The sequence below is a fragment of the Culex quinquefasciatus genome, chromosome 2 (genome assembly GCF_015732765.1).
Source record: "Culex quinquefasciatus strain JHB chromosome 2, VPISU_Cqui_1.0_pri_paternal, whole genome shotgun sequence".
In the NCBI taxonomy this organism is placed as follows: domain Eukaryota; kingdom Metazoa; phylum Arthropoda; class Insecta; order Diptera; family Culicidae; genus Culex; species Culex quinquefasciatus.
In genome coordinates, this window is record NC_051862.1 from 17874696 (window position 1) to 17890285 (window position 15590).

General features: G+C 38.4%; 2 protein-coding genes across 2 annotated transcripts; both read left to right on the forward strand.

The window, feature by feature from the left end:
* The first annotated feature begins 2721 nt into the window (after positions 1 to 2721).
* Positions 2722 to 4802, forward strand: LOC6053872 (maltase A3). The gene is made up of 3 exons (XM_001869854.2): positions 2722 to 3310; positions 3370 to 3939; positions 3994 to 4802. The coding sequence occupies exons 1-3, from the start codon at positions 2774 to 2776 to the stop codon at positions 4735 to 4737; spliced, it is 1851 nt and encodes a 616-aa protein (XP_001869889.2). The 5' UTR covers positions 2722 to 2773; the 3' UTR covers positions 4738 to 4802.
* Positions 4803 to 7847: 3045 nt separating this feature from the next.
* On the forward strand, positions 7848 to 15370 carry LOC6053873 (ceramide glucosyltransferase). Its single transcript, XM_038255902.1, has 2 exons — positions 7848 to 8257; positions 13489 to 15370. The coding sequence occupies exon 2, from the start codon at positions 13773 to 13775 to the stop codon at positions 14967 to 14969; it is 1197 nt and encodes a 398-aa protein (XP_038111830.1). The 5' UTR covers positions 7848 to 8257; positions 13489 to 13772; the 3' UTR covers positions 14970 to 15370.
* Positions 15371 to 15590: the final 220 nt, after the last annotated feature.

The following is a 15590-nucleotide window of genomic DNA, read 5'->3' on the forward strand; positions in this document are numbered from 1 at the left end:
TTTTAAGTAAATTTTATCAGTTTTCAATTGAAAAGGGTGATATTGATGATTTGTTAAATTTTTTTCTAGAAAACTAACTGAATTTAGTAATATTATCAATCGCTGTAATAACAATTTGACTACTATTTTATTTGAAAGGTATAATTTTAAAAGAAATTAAAAGATTCAAGATAATATGAATAGTATTTTTTACCTTTGAAATCACTTGTTTAAAACATTTCTTTCTGAGTCCTGTTTAATTTTCACGATATTACCTTATTTTATTTTCTGTTCTGAATTTGAAAAAAATAAAAATTTGGCGATTTCGTTACAGATTAAATTATTATTGCCTATTGATTTTTAATTTAGTTTTTTTTTAAATTGTGTAGAAAATCTTCAAAAATATTTTTACTTGGCAAAATGTTGCAGAAAATTTAAATTATTTTAATCATTTTGGCTGGACAAGATTGTTAAATCTAGCTTAGAAATGAAATTCAATAAAAAGTAAAATGAAAAAAAAATAGAAGCAAATCAGCGAAATCTTTTTAGCTATATTAGTCGAATATTAGAAAGGCAGTTCAATAAATGAGAATTCGTGTGCCCTACATTTCGTTTCCAAATATATATAGAGCCCCAAGTTTTTTTTTTGTGTCACGTTCAAATTTAGTAAACATTTTGTTTAGTTTATTGAAGAATAATATATTATGAAGCATAAAAAGAAGTTTCTGTGAATTAAACATAAGATTTTCAGAGTTATTTCAACATTTTTCACGTTCCGTGAAATTTCCGTGAAATTTGGTGTTTTGAAATTAAGGTCCCCGTGAAATTTGCAATTTTCGAGCGTGAAAAATCACTAAGCCTAATCATCTTGATTATTAGGCGGAACATTTTTTTCACTACTACACTTGCTAGTGTAACGTCACGCGTAGATGGGCAATGTGTGTAAACATAGTGAAATAAATTATTTTAAGTGGTGCTGGGAAGGAAATTCACAAAAAATCATAAGCAGTTTGATTTTCTTCGAGAATTTCGGGATCGATTTTCTTTTGAGTGATTCGCCTCCTCTCTCTTTTGTGGGTGAAGAATGTTCGCAAGCGAAATTGATTGTTTTGCGATTATTCCATCCCTGTTGCTAATTGTTTGCTGACACAATTGAAATAATTTTCAAATGTACTGTTTTTCAATAAACAGTAATGCCAAACATTTTGAAAGTAATAACTAAATTTTTTTAATCCTCAAAATTTTCACAAGGGTACGTATTTACGAAAAATACTCAAAATTTTAGTTTTCTATAATATTGGTATCAAATGATCGGGAGTTTTACAAACATTTCAACAGTTATATAAAACAATTTTTGGAAATACTAAAAAGTCTACAAAACTACGTATTTTCTAAAAAAAAATATTTTTTACAATTTTGGTATCAAATGATCTGGAATTTTTCATACATTTCGATACTAATATTTTTTAAATGCTCTAAATTTTCAGTGCGGCAGTGCGTGGCCGAATGGTTACGCTGTCCGCTTTGTAAGCGGATGATTCTGGGTTCGATTCCCATCTGCTCCAACCTTCCATCGGATGAGGAAGTAAAAACGTCGGTCCCGGCCTTGGTTGTTAGGCCGTTAAGTCATTCCAGGTGTAGGAGTCGTCTCCATACCATAAGTACAAACAACACACCAAACCAAGCCTTCTCCGGTGGAATCGCTGGCGGCGGTTGGACTCGCAATCCAAAGGTCGTCAGTTCAAACACTGGGGTGAAAGGTTCCTTGGAATAGAAAGAGGTTTGGGTGCTCTCTCCATTCAAGCCTTCGGACTCCTAGGTTCGAGCAGAAACTTGCAAAAGAGAACTCAAAAGACCCGGGGGTCGTTAATGTGGATGGTTTGATTTTTTTTGATTTGTTTGAAATTTTCACAAAACTACGTATTTGAGAAAAATAAAAAAAAATGGTTTTTTACAATATGGGTATCAAATGATCGGGAATTGCTTAACCGAGGCAGCTAAACAAATCATAAGCCGGGCAGTGCAAAACCCGGGCATGACTGTTTTTTTTTTTTTCAAGGGACTGTTTTTTTGTAACAGTTTCTAAAATGTGAAATGGTAAAAGCGAATTTGCAATAGAAAAGTAATTTACTTAAATTTTGATAAAGTGCACGTTTTCGAGATTTATGACCACTTAATTGTTGGATTGTAGCGTGTACACTCAAATCCCGATGGTTTGACACCAACTGTTGTCAAACGAACGGGGTCACGTTTTAGTTTGACAACCCTTTTACACGGAGTTCACACACACTACCAAATGTTTGTTTCGTCACTTTTTGGTTTGACTTTGACCAACCAACGGGGTACAAACTAAAAAAGTGTCAAACGAAAAAGTGACCAACCAGCGGGGGTTGAGTGTACAGGAAGCACAAATCTATCATACCTTGACAATATTGAAGCGTTTACTGCATCAATTTAAAAATATTTCTAGTTGTGTTATTAATAAAATGAGTATCGATGCCTCACGTTTGAGTTATAAGTTCAAGTAGTTGCAAAAAAACCCTCGATTAAATCGGAGAACGTTGACTCAATGATACCGCCCAAGTCTGTTTGACCAACAGAAACTTTGAAAAGCTTAAGTTTCCATCAAGCAAACAGAAGCATTTCAATTGAAATGATAAGCGTTAAGTTTAAGTTGACAAAACTTTTCCTTGATTTGCGGCGATAGCGCCGCGGAATTTCGAATAAAATCTCGCGACACCGTGGGAAGCCATTTCAGTCGCGGTCCGGTAGCTGAACTTGCAAGTTTTCCACAATGGCGCAGGCCGGAAGTAATCAACGGTTAATTTGCGCATCAATTGCACTGTTGGTGGTGTTGCTGCAAGTTGGTGCATCGTACGGTGATAACCTCCGTGAACTTAGTGTGAGCGATTGGTGGGAGAAGGCCGGCTTCTACCAGATTTATCCGCGCTCGTACAAAGACAGCAATGGTGACGGGATTGGCGATCTGAAGGGAATCGAGGGCAAGCTGGAGTATTTGAAAGGGATCGGAATGAAAGCGTTTTGGCTGTCGCCGATCTACAAGAGTCCGATGGCAGATTTTGGGTATGACATTGCTGACTTTGTGGACATTCAGCCGGAGTACGGGACGATGTCGGATTTTGAGAGCCTGGTGAAGAAGGCTAAGGAGTTGGGTTTGAAACTGATCCTGGACTTTGTGCCCAATCACTCGAGCGATGAGCATGAGTGGTTCGTGAAGAGTGAGAATCGAGTGGCAGGGTATGAGGACTTTTACGTGTGGAATGACGGTATTGTTGGTAGTGATGGGCAGAGATCGCCACCGAATAACTGGGTAAGTTGTAAGGGAATACCTCGATGGTATTGATAGATGAGAAACCCATTTTTTTTTAGAATGAAGCATTCCGAGGAAGTGCCTGGCAGTGGAGTGCGACTCGGCAGCAGTACTACCTGCATCAGTTCCACCGGAAGCAGCCGGACTTAAACTACCGTAATCCTGCAGTCGTGGAGGCGATGAAGAACGTGCTGAGATTTTGGCTCGGCAAGGGTGTTGATGGGTTCCGAATTGATGCCGTACCATGGCTGTTCGAAGATGAGCAACTTCGCGATGAGCCTCTCTCGGGATGGTCGCAAGATGATCCGCTGCGCCCCGAATACCTGAACCACATTTACACGCAGGATCTGCCGGAAACAGTTGACATGGTGTATCAGTGGCGTGAAGTTCTGGATGAGTATAAGAAGGAAAAAGGCGGTGAAACTCGGGTGTTGATGACCGAATCTTGGTCTGCCTTATCGGTTGTACAAACATACTTCAATGATTCCAACGGTCGCTTGGGATCACAAATGCCGTTCAACTTCCAACTGATCATGCGACTGGATCAGAATTCGAAGGCATCGGATTACAAAACGGTTATCGACTCATGGTTGGATGCGGTTCCAGTTGGACACGCTCCCAATTGGGTGGTAAGTACGAGGTAATGATATTTGTATAACTTCGCTAATTAAAAAAAATCATAGCTCGGAAACCACGACAAGCGTCGTGTGGCCTCACGTATGGGAGGAGAGCACATGGCGGACATCATGGAGATGGTCGAACTGTCCATGCCGGGTGTTTCCATCACCTATCAGGGAGAAGAGCTGGGCATGACCGATACCGAGCTAAGCTGGGCCGACACCAAGGATCCGTCCGCATGTCAAACCAACGAAAACGTCTATCAACAGTACACTCGTGATCCCGCACGAACTCCATTCCAGTGGGATGCTACGGCGAACGCTGGCTTCACGACCGCCAGCAAACCGTGGCTTCCGGTCAACTCCAACTATGCGACGATCAACGTAGATTCGGAGCAGAAAGCGGACAAAAGTCACCTGAAAGTGTTCGAAGAGTTGGTTAAACTTCGCGACGACGACGACTTCCACCGTAGTCAATTTGGAACAGCGGTTTTGGGCCAGAGCACATTTGCTATCATTCGGATCGCAAACGGCAGGACATACTTTACGTTGGTCAATTTGGCGAATGCTCAGGACACGGTCAATGTCGCTGAGCTCTTCACCAAATTCAGCACTACCAAATCGTTCGATACGGCGGTCGTTAGGGTGGCAAGTGTTTCCTCAAAGAGGCTCGCCAAGGAATCGGTTACGTTGAGTTCGATTCAGCTGGATCCGTATGAAGCACTTGTCGTACAGAGTGGAGCGAAGAATTGCGTGGCAGGTTTGCTGTTGATTGTCGTTGCTGTTCTCACGCATTTGAAGTTGCGTTGATGAGCTCATTTGAATAAATAAATGGTTTTTTTTTTCTTTAATTATAATATGTTTACCAAATTACAGCGAGCTGTTAGTTATTTACATGTTTGAAAAAATCCTCAAGAATTGTGTTCAGCGGACCTTAAACATCATTCTTCAACATAACACAATCAGCTGAAATAAATTTAAAAGTTATCCCCATGCGTTTAGAATCATTTTTAGCATATTTAGGTTTATTCAGAATTCTTTTAAATTTATGAAAATTTTCAGTGTGCAGTACCGCATAAGGTTTTTTTTCGCTGAAATTTTTGTTTTCGTAAAATCCTAATTTTTTTTAAAACTAATGATTACAAACGACTGACCAGTGTGTAATGCACTTTAAAGCACTTTTTTCATTCAAATGTTGCGACTCTGGCTTGTTATTTAAATTTTTTATTTACTGTTATTTTTTGCCCCCCAAACTTAAAAAAAAAAACTTTGAAAAATATTTGCTTCGGTCTTATTTGAAAAAAAAAACAACCTTATGATTTCAAACCATCCTGCATCATTAATTTATTATTTTTTCCGTGTTCGGAAGGTCATGTTCTATCAAAAAATGACTTTTCTTGTTTTATGATTTCTTTTTTTCATTTTTTGTATTTAAATTTCCATTTATCTTGTTTAGTTTTTGTTTGTCTCTGATAGTTTTTGGTTTACTCTACCACCTCCTATCATTACCTTTTTCCTCTATATATTTTTTACATGTTTTTATAGTCATTTATTTAATTTTTTGCTTGTTTTTCGCATTTTCTACTATAGAACGATACGATTACCATTTAAATTGTAAAAAAATGCTTATAGGCATAGTATGGTACAATACAAAAATTAGGGGAGCTATACCCTTTTTCAGCCTATTTCTATTATCGGCCTATCAGCACTTTGATAATTAATTATAGCTTTCATAAAGTGTTGTTGACTGTTCCAAAGTAATAAATAGCTCAAATAAAAGTGAGCAAGCAACTCTCCATTGTTGATAGAACTGAAAATGTTGATTTAATAGCGGAAAACGGCAAAAGTGATGAGAATTGGTCGAACGGCTTAGTGTGATTAGAATGGGTATATTTCCCCTACTGCATATTTATTTTTACATAACATAGGGGAAAAGTTAGTAAGAAACACAGTTGATCCCAGAAAAAAATACTTTTTTAAACATTGGTAAAGTCACTTAAAACAAGTCGAATTCCAAATTAAAAGATTGATTTCCCAAATTCATATTTTTTATTTTTTTTTTAATGTTTAAAGGGAAAACCTTAAATAAACCTTAAAAAAAAGATTTTTAAAAGCAAAATCAAACTTGCAAAACAATCTTGATAAGATGCTATTTTTCTAGTTTTTTTTCTAGGCACTTAACCCTCTTCTGCCCAATTTTCTTTCGATTTTTTTTTAATTTTTCCCGCATTCAGTAGGTCATTTTGAGCAACTTTTGTTCTATGAAAAACTTTACTTCTCTGGCTTTATGTTTTTCATTTATCTTGTTAAGTTTATGTTTGTTTTTGGTAGAATTTGGCCTATTCTACCACCATATTTTGCCTCTCTAATTTTGTCATGGTTTTAACAGTAACTTTTTAATTTTTTTGCTTGTTTTTCACAGGTATTTTTTTTAATGCATAGTCTGGGACACTAGAAAACTGCATACATCTTTTTACTCAAAATATTGGAAATGTTAGTAAATAACACAGCCAAAGTCAACCCCTGAAAAAAAGACATTTAAAAAAACATTGGCAAAGTTACATAAAACAAGTAAAACTTTCAACCTTAAATTTTCTAAAAGCTAAGAGTTCTTCTTTCCAATGCTTTTAAATATCAATAATTCGTTGAAAATGGATTTTTGGCGTTTTTTTTTCAATCGAAGCCCGTCTAAAAACAAAATGTTCCTTTTTGCAGTTGAAAATACTTCATAGTGGGAAATCTCCTCTTCAAAATATATTTTTAGAACATTTCCTGCAATTTTTTTTTTTTTGAATTAGTTGATTGAACTGCTGGTTACTAAGAAACAGTAATTGGGTGCTAAAATGAAGCTTAGATTGCTAATATTATTGTTTACAGCGATAAAGCTTATTTTTCTGAGTACAATGACACTTTATACGACCACAAAGAGTTTAAAATGGTTTTTTAAATCAATTTTGAAAAATTAACCTCGTGGTCCTTCTTGACCGAAAAGTTCCTACTTGACAGCTCGTTCCAAGGGGACCATAGTTGATCCATCGAAAAAATGTTGTCTTGTCATTTTTTTTGCATTAAAATGAAAAAAAAATCAGAAATGGTTTTTAATCGTGTTTTTTTACCGTTGTACATAAAAATTTACATAGGGCTTAAGTACCCAATGTGATGGATTGTGCAATAATTGAGAAACCTTATGATTTTGTGGGCATGGTTACAAATTTCATCCATCTTTACTTATTAATTTTAATTCTTTTAGTTCTAGTATTGGCCAACAGATGGAACTGACTTTAAGAACGCTCAACCGTACCATCGCTGAACCCCTTGGCATGAATATTGATTTTCACTATTTCACGGAACCCGTGATTTAAAATATGTTTAAATCGTAAAAAGTTACAATAACGAAACTTATTTGCATTTAGAGATTAAGGTTAAAAATCATTGCTGATTTTTTTTATTGTTTTGGCTAAATTTGATTTGAATTGATGGCAACTTTTGTTCAAATTAGGCAAATCCAGTAGCTGAAAAGCTGAATATATGATGTGTTACGTATTATTCGAAGTGTAGTGGTAACAATTTATCCCACAACATTACACGGAGAAAAAAGAGTTCTCAACAAGCGTTCATGAAAATGGGAACCACGAACAAAGTGTTCAAATTTCATGTACGTTTTTCAAAATCATTCCCATTTTCATGAACGCTTGTTTACGATTTTGGGAACTCTTTTTTCTCCGTGTAGAATTAGAGGGGTCTAAGCATCGTATTGAATGGACGTTCCCTTCTCTACCGATGCCGTGAAATTGCCTTACCTGTTGCCGTGACTAAAACACATACCTACCCTTGCTGCAGGGGCACGCGTGTTCGTTTCTCCGCTCATCGCACAAATACAACCGCACGTACAAGTCACCAGTTTTGCAGATACAGAGTCCGTCAGACAGTGGATTCAGTTTGTCAGTACAGTGCAGCAGTGAAGTAAGCGAATCGCGTTTCGTTGTCGTTGCGGGGACAGGCCCAGGCCAAAGCCAGAGCCAGTGGTTTTCCTTTGCCACTTTTTTTTTCTTCTGCTCGTCATCTCACGGGATTTTTCCTGAAACTCGGCGCGGAGAAAAGCAAAATCGCCACTTCCGGTTCGAAATCGAACTGCACTTTTTTTGGCGCGCCCAATTCGAACTGCCGTGAGCCGCGGGAAGCCAACCAAGTGAATTCCCGAAACGGGTTTTCGTGTTGGGAAGGGAGGAACGAGCCGAAAAAAAAGGCAGCCTTGGGGACGCCTGGTAGCGGACGGACCACGGACAGGCGGGAGAACCGGTGCCCGGAACTGGTGGTGGTATGTGGACAGGTAAGCACCGGGAAGGGTGTGTGTGCGTCGATTATTATGATGGAGACTTTTCCAGATTGATGGGAATCGATCCAAGTTTGGATCTTGGGAAATCTCTTTGCCCCCTCCTCTGTCTCTGCCTTGTCTTCGTGAATGACTAAGCTTTGTGTGTTTGTGGGACGGTGCGAAAAGCTGTGGATGTTTTTTGAATGATGGAATAATAACTTCTTTTTGGACTTTTTTTTTCTTAAATTCAATGCATTTATTTATTTTTTTAATGCAGTTTTTTAGTTAATCAAATTTAATGCTTGAAAATCATTTATGTTGAAAGAAACAATAATGCTTTGATTTTTTAATGGAACAATGTGTCTTTAACAATTTTTATTGTTTTTTTTGTGCAAGTTATACTTCAAATTTCTGATCACTTAACTCTAGCTTTAGTATCACTCGAAATTATGGATTTGTTTATTTTTGATTATCCAACTTGTCGCAGATCAAAGTCAGATTTAAACCGAATGCATTTCTACACTGTATTCCAGTAATACCTCTTTATTTCTTAACACTTGTAGCACCAACGGGGTCAAAACTTACGCGAAGCACCAAGGGGGTCAAAAAAGTTGGAAATGCAACTTCATCCGGCTGTATCTCGGCGAAAACTCAACCGATTTGGATGATTCTTGTTGCATTCGATCGGGAAGAATGTCAAGAATCACCTTCAACAAGGTAGATCCAAAACAGATGCATCTACCTTAAGTTATAATAAAAAATGCATTTCCAACTTTTTTTTCCAAGGGTTGTATGAGCCGGTATAGTTGCATTTCCAACTTTTTGACCCGCTGGGGCTACAAGTGTTAAATACTCAGGTTTTCAGCCATTTCAGTCTTCCGTTACTTCAGATATAGGTGGTAAATATTTATGATTCAATATTTAGAAATGAAAAGTTATACCAATTATGCGTACACTATAGTATACTGCCTGGACTCGATTGTATGAAGACCTCATAAAAATGTCGTTTAGAAATTTTCAATCCGAGATGGTGATGAAATATTGAAAAGTACATTTAATAATCTAACAGGCAATCTTCTAATCAAATTTGACTGAAATGAGGTCAAAAAAAAAAAGACCCGGCTGAAATGAGGTCGTAGAATCTGAATTTGATGTAAAAATTAGAAACTCAACTCCCCTTGTTTTATGTTTTTCTTTATGAGTCTTTCATGTTTTAATATGCATTAGTTTTTTTTTTTTTATTATATTAGTCCTTTTACATTACATGTTTGCATCTGCTACATTATCTATAGCCTTTTTCATATTTTTATAATAGGTATTTTTTACTCTTGACCTCAGGATCTAGAAACTTTTCGAATAAAACATATTTTTTCAAAAGGTTATTTTATAAGATTTTAAAGAATTTGTATGTACTTCAAAAAAATTGTAATATTCATCAATGAATGGTGACAGATTTTGCTTAAAACGGATTGTAATTTTTAATCAGGAACTGGTGAATTCTCATCAGTTTTTTTGTGATTAATTTTCATCAGGTTCACATTTTGACAAATTTTTAAAGGTAAAATTACTCAAGAAAGATGTAATATTCAACCAACCAAATTTTCAAAAATAAAAAAATTTGTTGAGTGTCATAAGTTTTGATGATTACAAGTTTCGTGTGTGCACTATTACTGTTTACAATATGACGTAGTTTTGCGCTACTCCATTTGGTCTTTTGCTTAATTTTTTTAAAAATTGATTCGACATAATGAAAACGATTTTTTTTTCAGGAAGATGACGCATTCTGCTTAAAACTGGGTTAATCATTTTTAAGAGCGAGTTTTTCACCGATGTGAAACAGGTCGTATCGAGGTGCTCCGATTTGGATGAAACTTTCAGGGTTTGTTTGTCTATACATGAGATGAAATCATGCCAAATATGAGCCCTCTATGACAAAGGGAAGTGGGGTAAAACGGGCATTGAAGTTTGAGGTCCAAAAAACATGAAAAATCTTAAAATCGCTGGCATGTCCGTAAAAATTCATCAATTCCAACTCTCTTAGATGCATTCGAAAGGTCTTTTGGAGCCCTTTAAAATGTGCTATAGACATCCAGGATTGGTTTGACTTTTTCTCATAGTTTTTGCAAATTACTGTTAAAAATGGATTTTTTTAAAACCTTAATAACTTTTGGCAACAGCCTCCAACACTCATACTCCCGTAGGTCAAAAGTTAGGGAATTTCATGGACTATAAGCCTACGGTATTAACTTTTTGGCCAATCGCAGTTTTTCTCATAGTTTTACGATTTTTCTAGAACAAACATTTTAAAACGTTAGTTTTTGCCCTGTAGGCCAAGAAGACGGCACTTTTTGGTCTCAATTTTGACATATTCGAAATCCTCAGAAAATTTTACATTAGATAGAGGTGTTGGAATTTTGAATTTGATTGGAAAAAATGCCATTCAGAATTAATTAAAATATTATTTAGAATTTAGTCGGATTAGGGGTAAAACAAGATTTCGCCTACTTGATACAGCATTTGACGTATTGATCATAGGGTATATAAGATCTATTTCTTTTTTCAAAAATGTTTTATTTAATTATTTTTAAAATCAAAATTACAACTCCAAAACTTCTAACTTACGTGAAATTGTCCGAGGATTCCGAATATGACAAAATTGAGACCAAAAAGTGCCGCTATGGCGGCCTACAGGGCAAAAACTAACGTTGTAAAATGTTTGTTCTAGAAAAATCGTAAAACTATGAGAAAAACTACGATTGGCCAAAAAGTTAATACCGTAGGCTTATAGTCCATGAAATTACCTAACTTTTGACCTATAGGAGTATGGGTGTTGGAGGCTGTTGCAAAAAGTTATTAAGGTTTTAAAAAAATCCATTTTTGACAGTAATTTGCAAAAGCTATGAGAAAAAGTTAAATAAATCCTGGATGTCTATAGCACATTTTGAAGGGCTTCGAAAGACCATTCGAATGCATTTAAGAGAGTTGGAATTGATGAAGTTTTACGGAAATGCGATCAATTTTAAGATTTTTCATGTGTTTTGGACCTCAAAATTCAATGCCCGTTTTACCCCACTTCCCTTTGTCGTAGAGGGCTCATATTTGACATGAGTTCATCTCATGTATAGACAAACAAACGCTGAAAGTTTCATCCAAATCGGAGCACCTCGATACGACCTCTAGAACAAACCGAGCAGAATCTACAAATACTGCCTCTTAAGTTTAATTGGTTGTAAATGTAGAAAGCTTCTGGTAGCGATGGGTCAAGTTTTAAAATGGTTCATCAGTGAAAAAAAGATCATCAGCTCGCTAAAAGCATTTAAACTCGAGGATAAATAAATTCCCTTTTGCCCATTATTCATTTTGGAATAGATAAAATATTTAGAATCAAGCATACCACGATTTTCAAGAAACATTGACCAAAGCGGACCACCATTCGATATTTTTGAAGTTGATATCTGTAAATTCCTCTTTTCTCGAGCTTGCAAACATTTTTATCGTTACTTGGCCATATTTTTTAATGATGATCTGGCAACACTGGATATTAGTTGAAAACACGGCCCCAAAATCTAAACACATATTTTTGTTTCAAAGCATTTGCAAATGCAAATAAAACAAGTTAAATCTCCGAACTCAATATTTTTCCAGATTTTAAAGTTTTATTTCAATGAAAAAAATTTTTTTTTGGCAAATGCTTGTATCGCAGTTCGTCTGTAGACGCGATCGGTCTTCGAGGGTTGAAATATTGATAAATACATGAAAAACAAATATATTAAAAAATCAATTTCCGTGTTTTATCTAAAATAGAAATCAGTTTTTTGTGAAAGTTTAGGCTGGTAAAAATTTTATTTCAAGTTTTTGTCTCCCCTTCAAAGTTGGCCCGAAAACCCAAGGGATAAAAAAATATTTTTTTCAAAAAAACTTCAAAATTCATATAAATTTAAATGCAGTCAGCTGAAATCAATTTAAAATGAATTCCCCTGCGTTTAAAATCATTATAAGCATATCGACGCTGTCGTGCTATCATGTCGCACCTGCCATTTCGACGTTCCGAGAAAAACGCGTTTTAAAGTTTGACCTTGAATAAACAAAAACGAGAGCACGCAATGTAAACAATAAAGAACACGTTTTGTTTGGTTGACCATTCTGTGCATTGCCCCGAAGTTTGGTTGTATTTGGTTGCCGGAGTCCCGAGTTATAATTACAAATGTATACGGTAGTCTTACTTGTACCTGCGTCAAACGCATGCTGACCTGAAATCCCTTTGGCCAATTGTCGTACTTACCAAAATTTTCAGGGAGTGACAAGATAGCACGACATGATTGAAACTTCTTTCATATGAAAAGTGACAAAAATCCGCGGAGCTTTTTTTTGGTTTTTATTGAATATCTCAGGATTGAAATCGAATTTTGGGGATCTGTGAAGGTCAAAAGGTGAGGCATTGTGAGATGCACAAAATGGCGTTCTTAGCTCAATTTGGCCCAAAATGCACGTACGACAAGTTAGCACGACGGCGACGATATTTAGGTTGATTTAAAAATCTTTTGAATTTTAGAAAATTTTCGATGTTTCGATGTCGCACAAAGGTTTTTTTCGCTAAAATTTTTGTTTTCGTCAAATCTTACATTTTTTGAAAAGTAGTGCAGAACTAGTGAAAAATGCATTTTTAACACTTTTTGCATTCAAATATTGAAACTATGGCTTGTTATTTCAATTTTAATTTTTTCCCCACTCCCCCCCTACCCCGCCCGGAGCCATGGGACAAAAACTTTGGGGAACTGGAAGAAAATGTTGAATTTGAGTTTAAAATTACAAATAAAGGTACCAGACGTTATATCAGAGACATAAGGTTTTTGTGATTTTTGGATCGAAATTTTGAACAGATCATAATCAAAGTCAAAATAAAATATATAAACATAATTGAGACAAACCATCCGACTTTGGACAACCCGTCCTGGATTATTTTGATACCGAAAAATTCACGCTTTCCTACACCGTCCCACGAAATCACCCGCAGCAGAGAAAACGTCACTGAGCCATCAGCCAGCCCGCAGCTCTAGCTGGTGTGCAAGTGTATTAACAACTTTTTGCTCGCTCGCTTCCATAACCAGATTTACACGCCACCACCGCGAATGACTAATGTGTGTATTTGTGTACAGTTTGCCTCATTCATTCGTTCTTGCAGTCTTCCTCCCCGCTATCTAGTAGTAACTCACTCACTTAATAAGGCGTCTCGTTCTAAATTCCAGGGCCTGTCGGTTAACCCCGGGGACCTCACACCAGACCCGTCACCGTCTGGCTAATCTAATCAACGGCACCAAGTGACTACGACGAGAGCGGGTATGCTGCTGCGGTATTTCGTACGTTATCACTAGTTTGCAGGTCGTGAAGCCGTGACGACGTGCCCGGAGGGTTTGAGTTTGAAGTTTGTTTGGTTGCGGGACCAGATGACCTACGCGTAGGCCAGCGCCTCTGGAAGGAGGAGGGGGTTTGTTGTAAGCATGGTAAAAGGAGTTGCTGGAAGTCGGCTACGATGATCACCGTAGTGCACTGTCTGGCGATCGGGATTCTGGTGTTTTGGTGCGGGAAATGGCTGGTGCACGCGATGGCGATTACGTACGGGAAGCTGAAGCTGCACAAGAAGACGAACGGGGTGACGAACCAGCCGCGCGAGACGCCGTACCCGACGGTGTCGATACTGAAGCCGCTGATGGGCGTGGACCCGAACTTGGCTTCGAATCTCGAGACGTTCTTCCTGATGGACTATCCGTCGCAGTACGAGCTGCTGTTTTGTATTGAGTGTCCGGACGATCCGGCGATCGATGTGGTGAACCGGTTGCGGGAAAAGTATCCCAACATTGAGACGTCACTGCTGCTGGGTGGCTCGGACGTCGGGGTGAACCCGAAGGTGAACAATCTGTACCCGGGCTATTTGGTGGCGCGGTACGAGCTGATAATGATTTCGGACGCGGGGATCCGCATGAAGACGGACACGCTGACCGATATGGTGAACCATATGACGGAACGGGTTGGCCTGGTGCATCAGATGCCGTTCGTGTGTGATCGGGAGGGCTTTGCGGCCGCCTTCGAGAAGATCTACTTTGGGACGGTCCAATCGCGGATATATTTGTGTGCCGACCTGCTCGGCATCAACTGCCACACCGGGATGTCCTGTATGATGCGAAAAGACGTGCTGGATGAGCTGGGAGGAATCCAGGCCTTCGGGTGCTACCTCGCCGAAGATTTCTTCCTGGCGAAAGGTTTCCACGACGCCGGCTGGAAGCTCTCGATCAGCAGCCAACCCGCGTGGCAAAACTCGGGCATTTGTGATATTAGCAGCTTCCAGGCGAGGCTGACCCGGTGGGCAAAGCTGCGCGTCGCGATGGTCCCCGGAACCATCCTGCTCGAGCCGCTCTCGGAGTGCGTCATCGTCGGAATGTTTGCCTGCTGGGCGGCCAAGATTCTGTTCCGGTGGAACCCGCTCGTGTTTTTCCTCATCCACACGCTGTTCTGGTTCCTGTCCGATTGGGTCCTGCTCTCGATCATCCAGAACGGCTCGCTCCCGTTCAACAAGTTCACCTTCTTCGTCGGGTGGGCCTTCCGCGAACTCAGCGGACCGTACCTCTTCTTCAACGCCCTGTGGAACCCCGCCATCAGATGGCGAACCCGGGTCTACAAGCTGGCGTGGGGCGGGGTCGCCTACGAACTGACCTCCCAAATCAAGTCGTAGCTCGACTCACTCAACACTCATAAACCACACACCTCCTATGTAATGTGTTATTTTCTTCTTTTGTATAAAGCTAATTTATAAAACAAAAAGTCGGTTAAACATAAGCGTATATATATAAATATTTTTGAAACTTTAACAAATTAAACACTTTGTTTTAGAAAGCAAAACCCCCAGCTGGTTCACCCCCCTTTCTGTTAGGTTCGCGTTCTTGTATCTTGTGTAAATATTTAACGCGCTCGAGGGCCACCCCGCTTTATTTGCTGGAACCAACACTCCCAAATCCCCCTCCCCCATCCCCTTGCTACATACTAGTAATTGAAGATACATGTTAAGGTGGAACCAACCAGTTGATAAAGCGGCTAATAAAGTAATAGTAATAATCAAATTTATGCAAAAAAAAACCCAGTCGTCTTTTCCTCCCCGAAATCCCAGACTAAAACAATCATCTTAACTCAGCTGTGACTCATCTCGAACGACGAGCAACCTTTTTTTTTCTCTTATCAGCTTTGTATATCCTTCAGGCGAGCACCCGCGCGGCGACAATCTTCTGATAAGACCAGCGAGAGCGCGAGTGCATCACGTTTCGTCATCGTTGCGGAGAACCCTTTTACGCGTGCACGT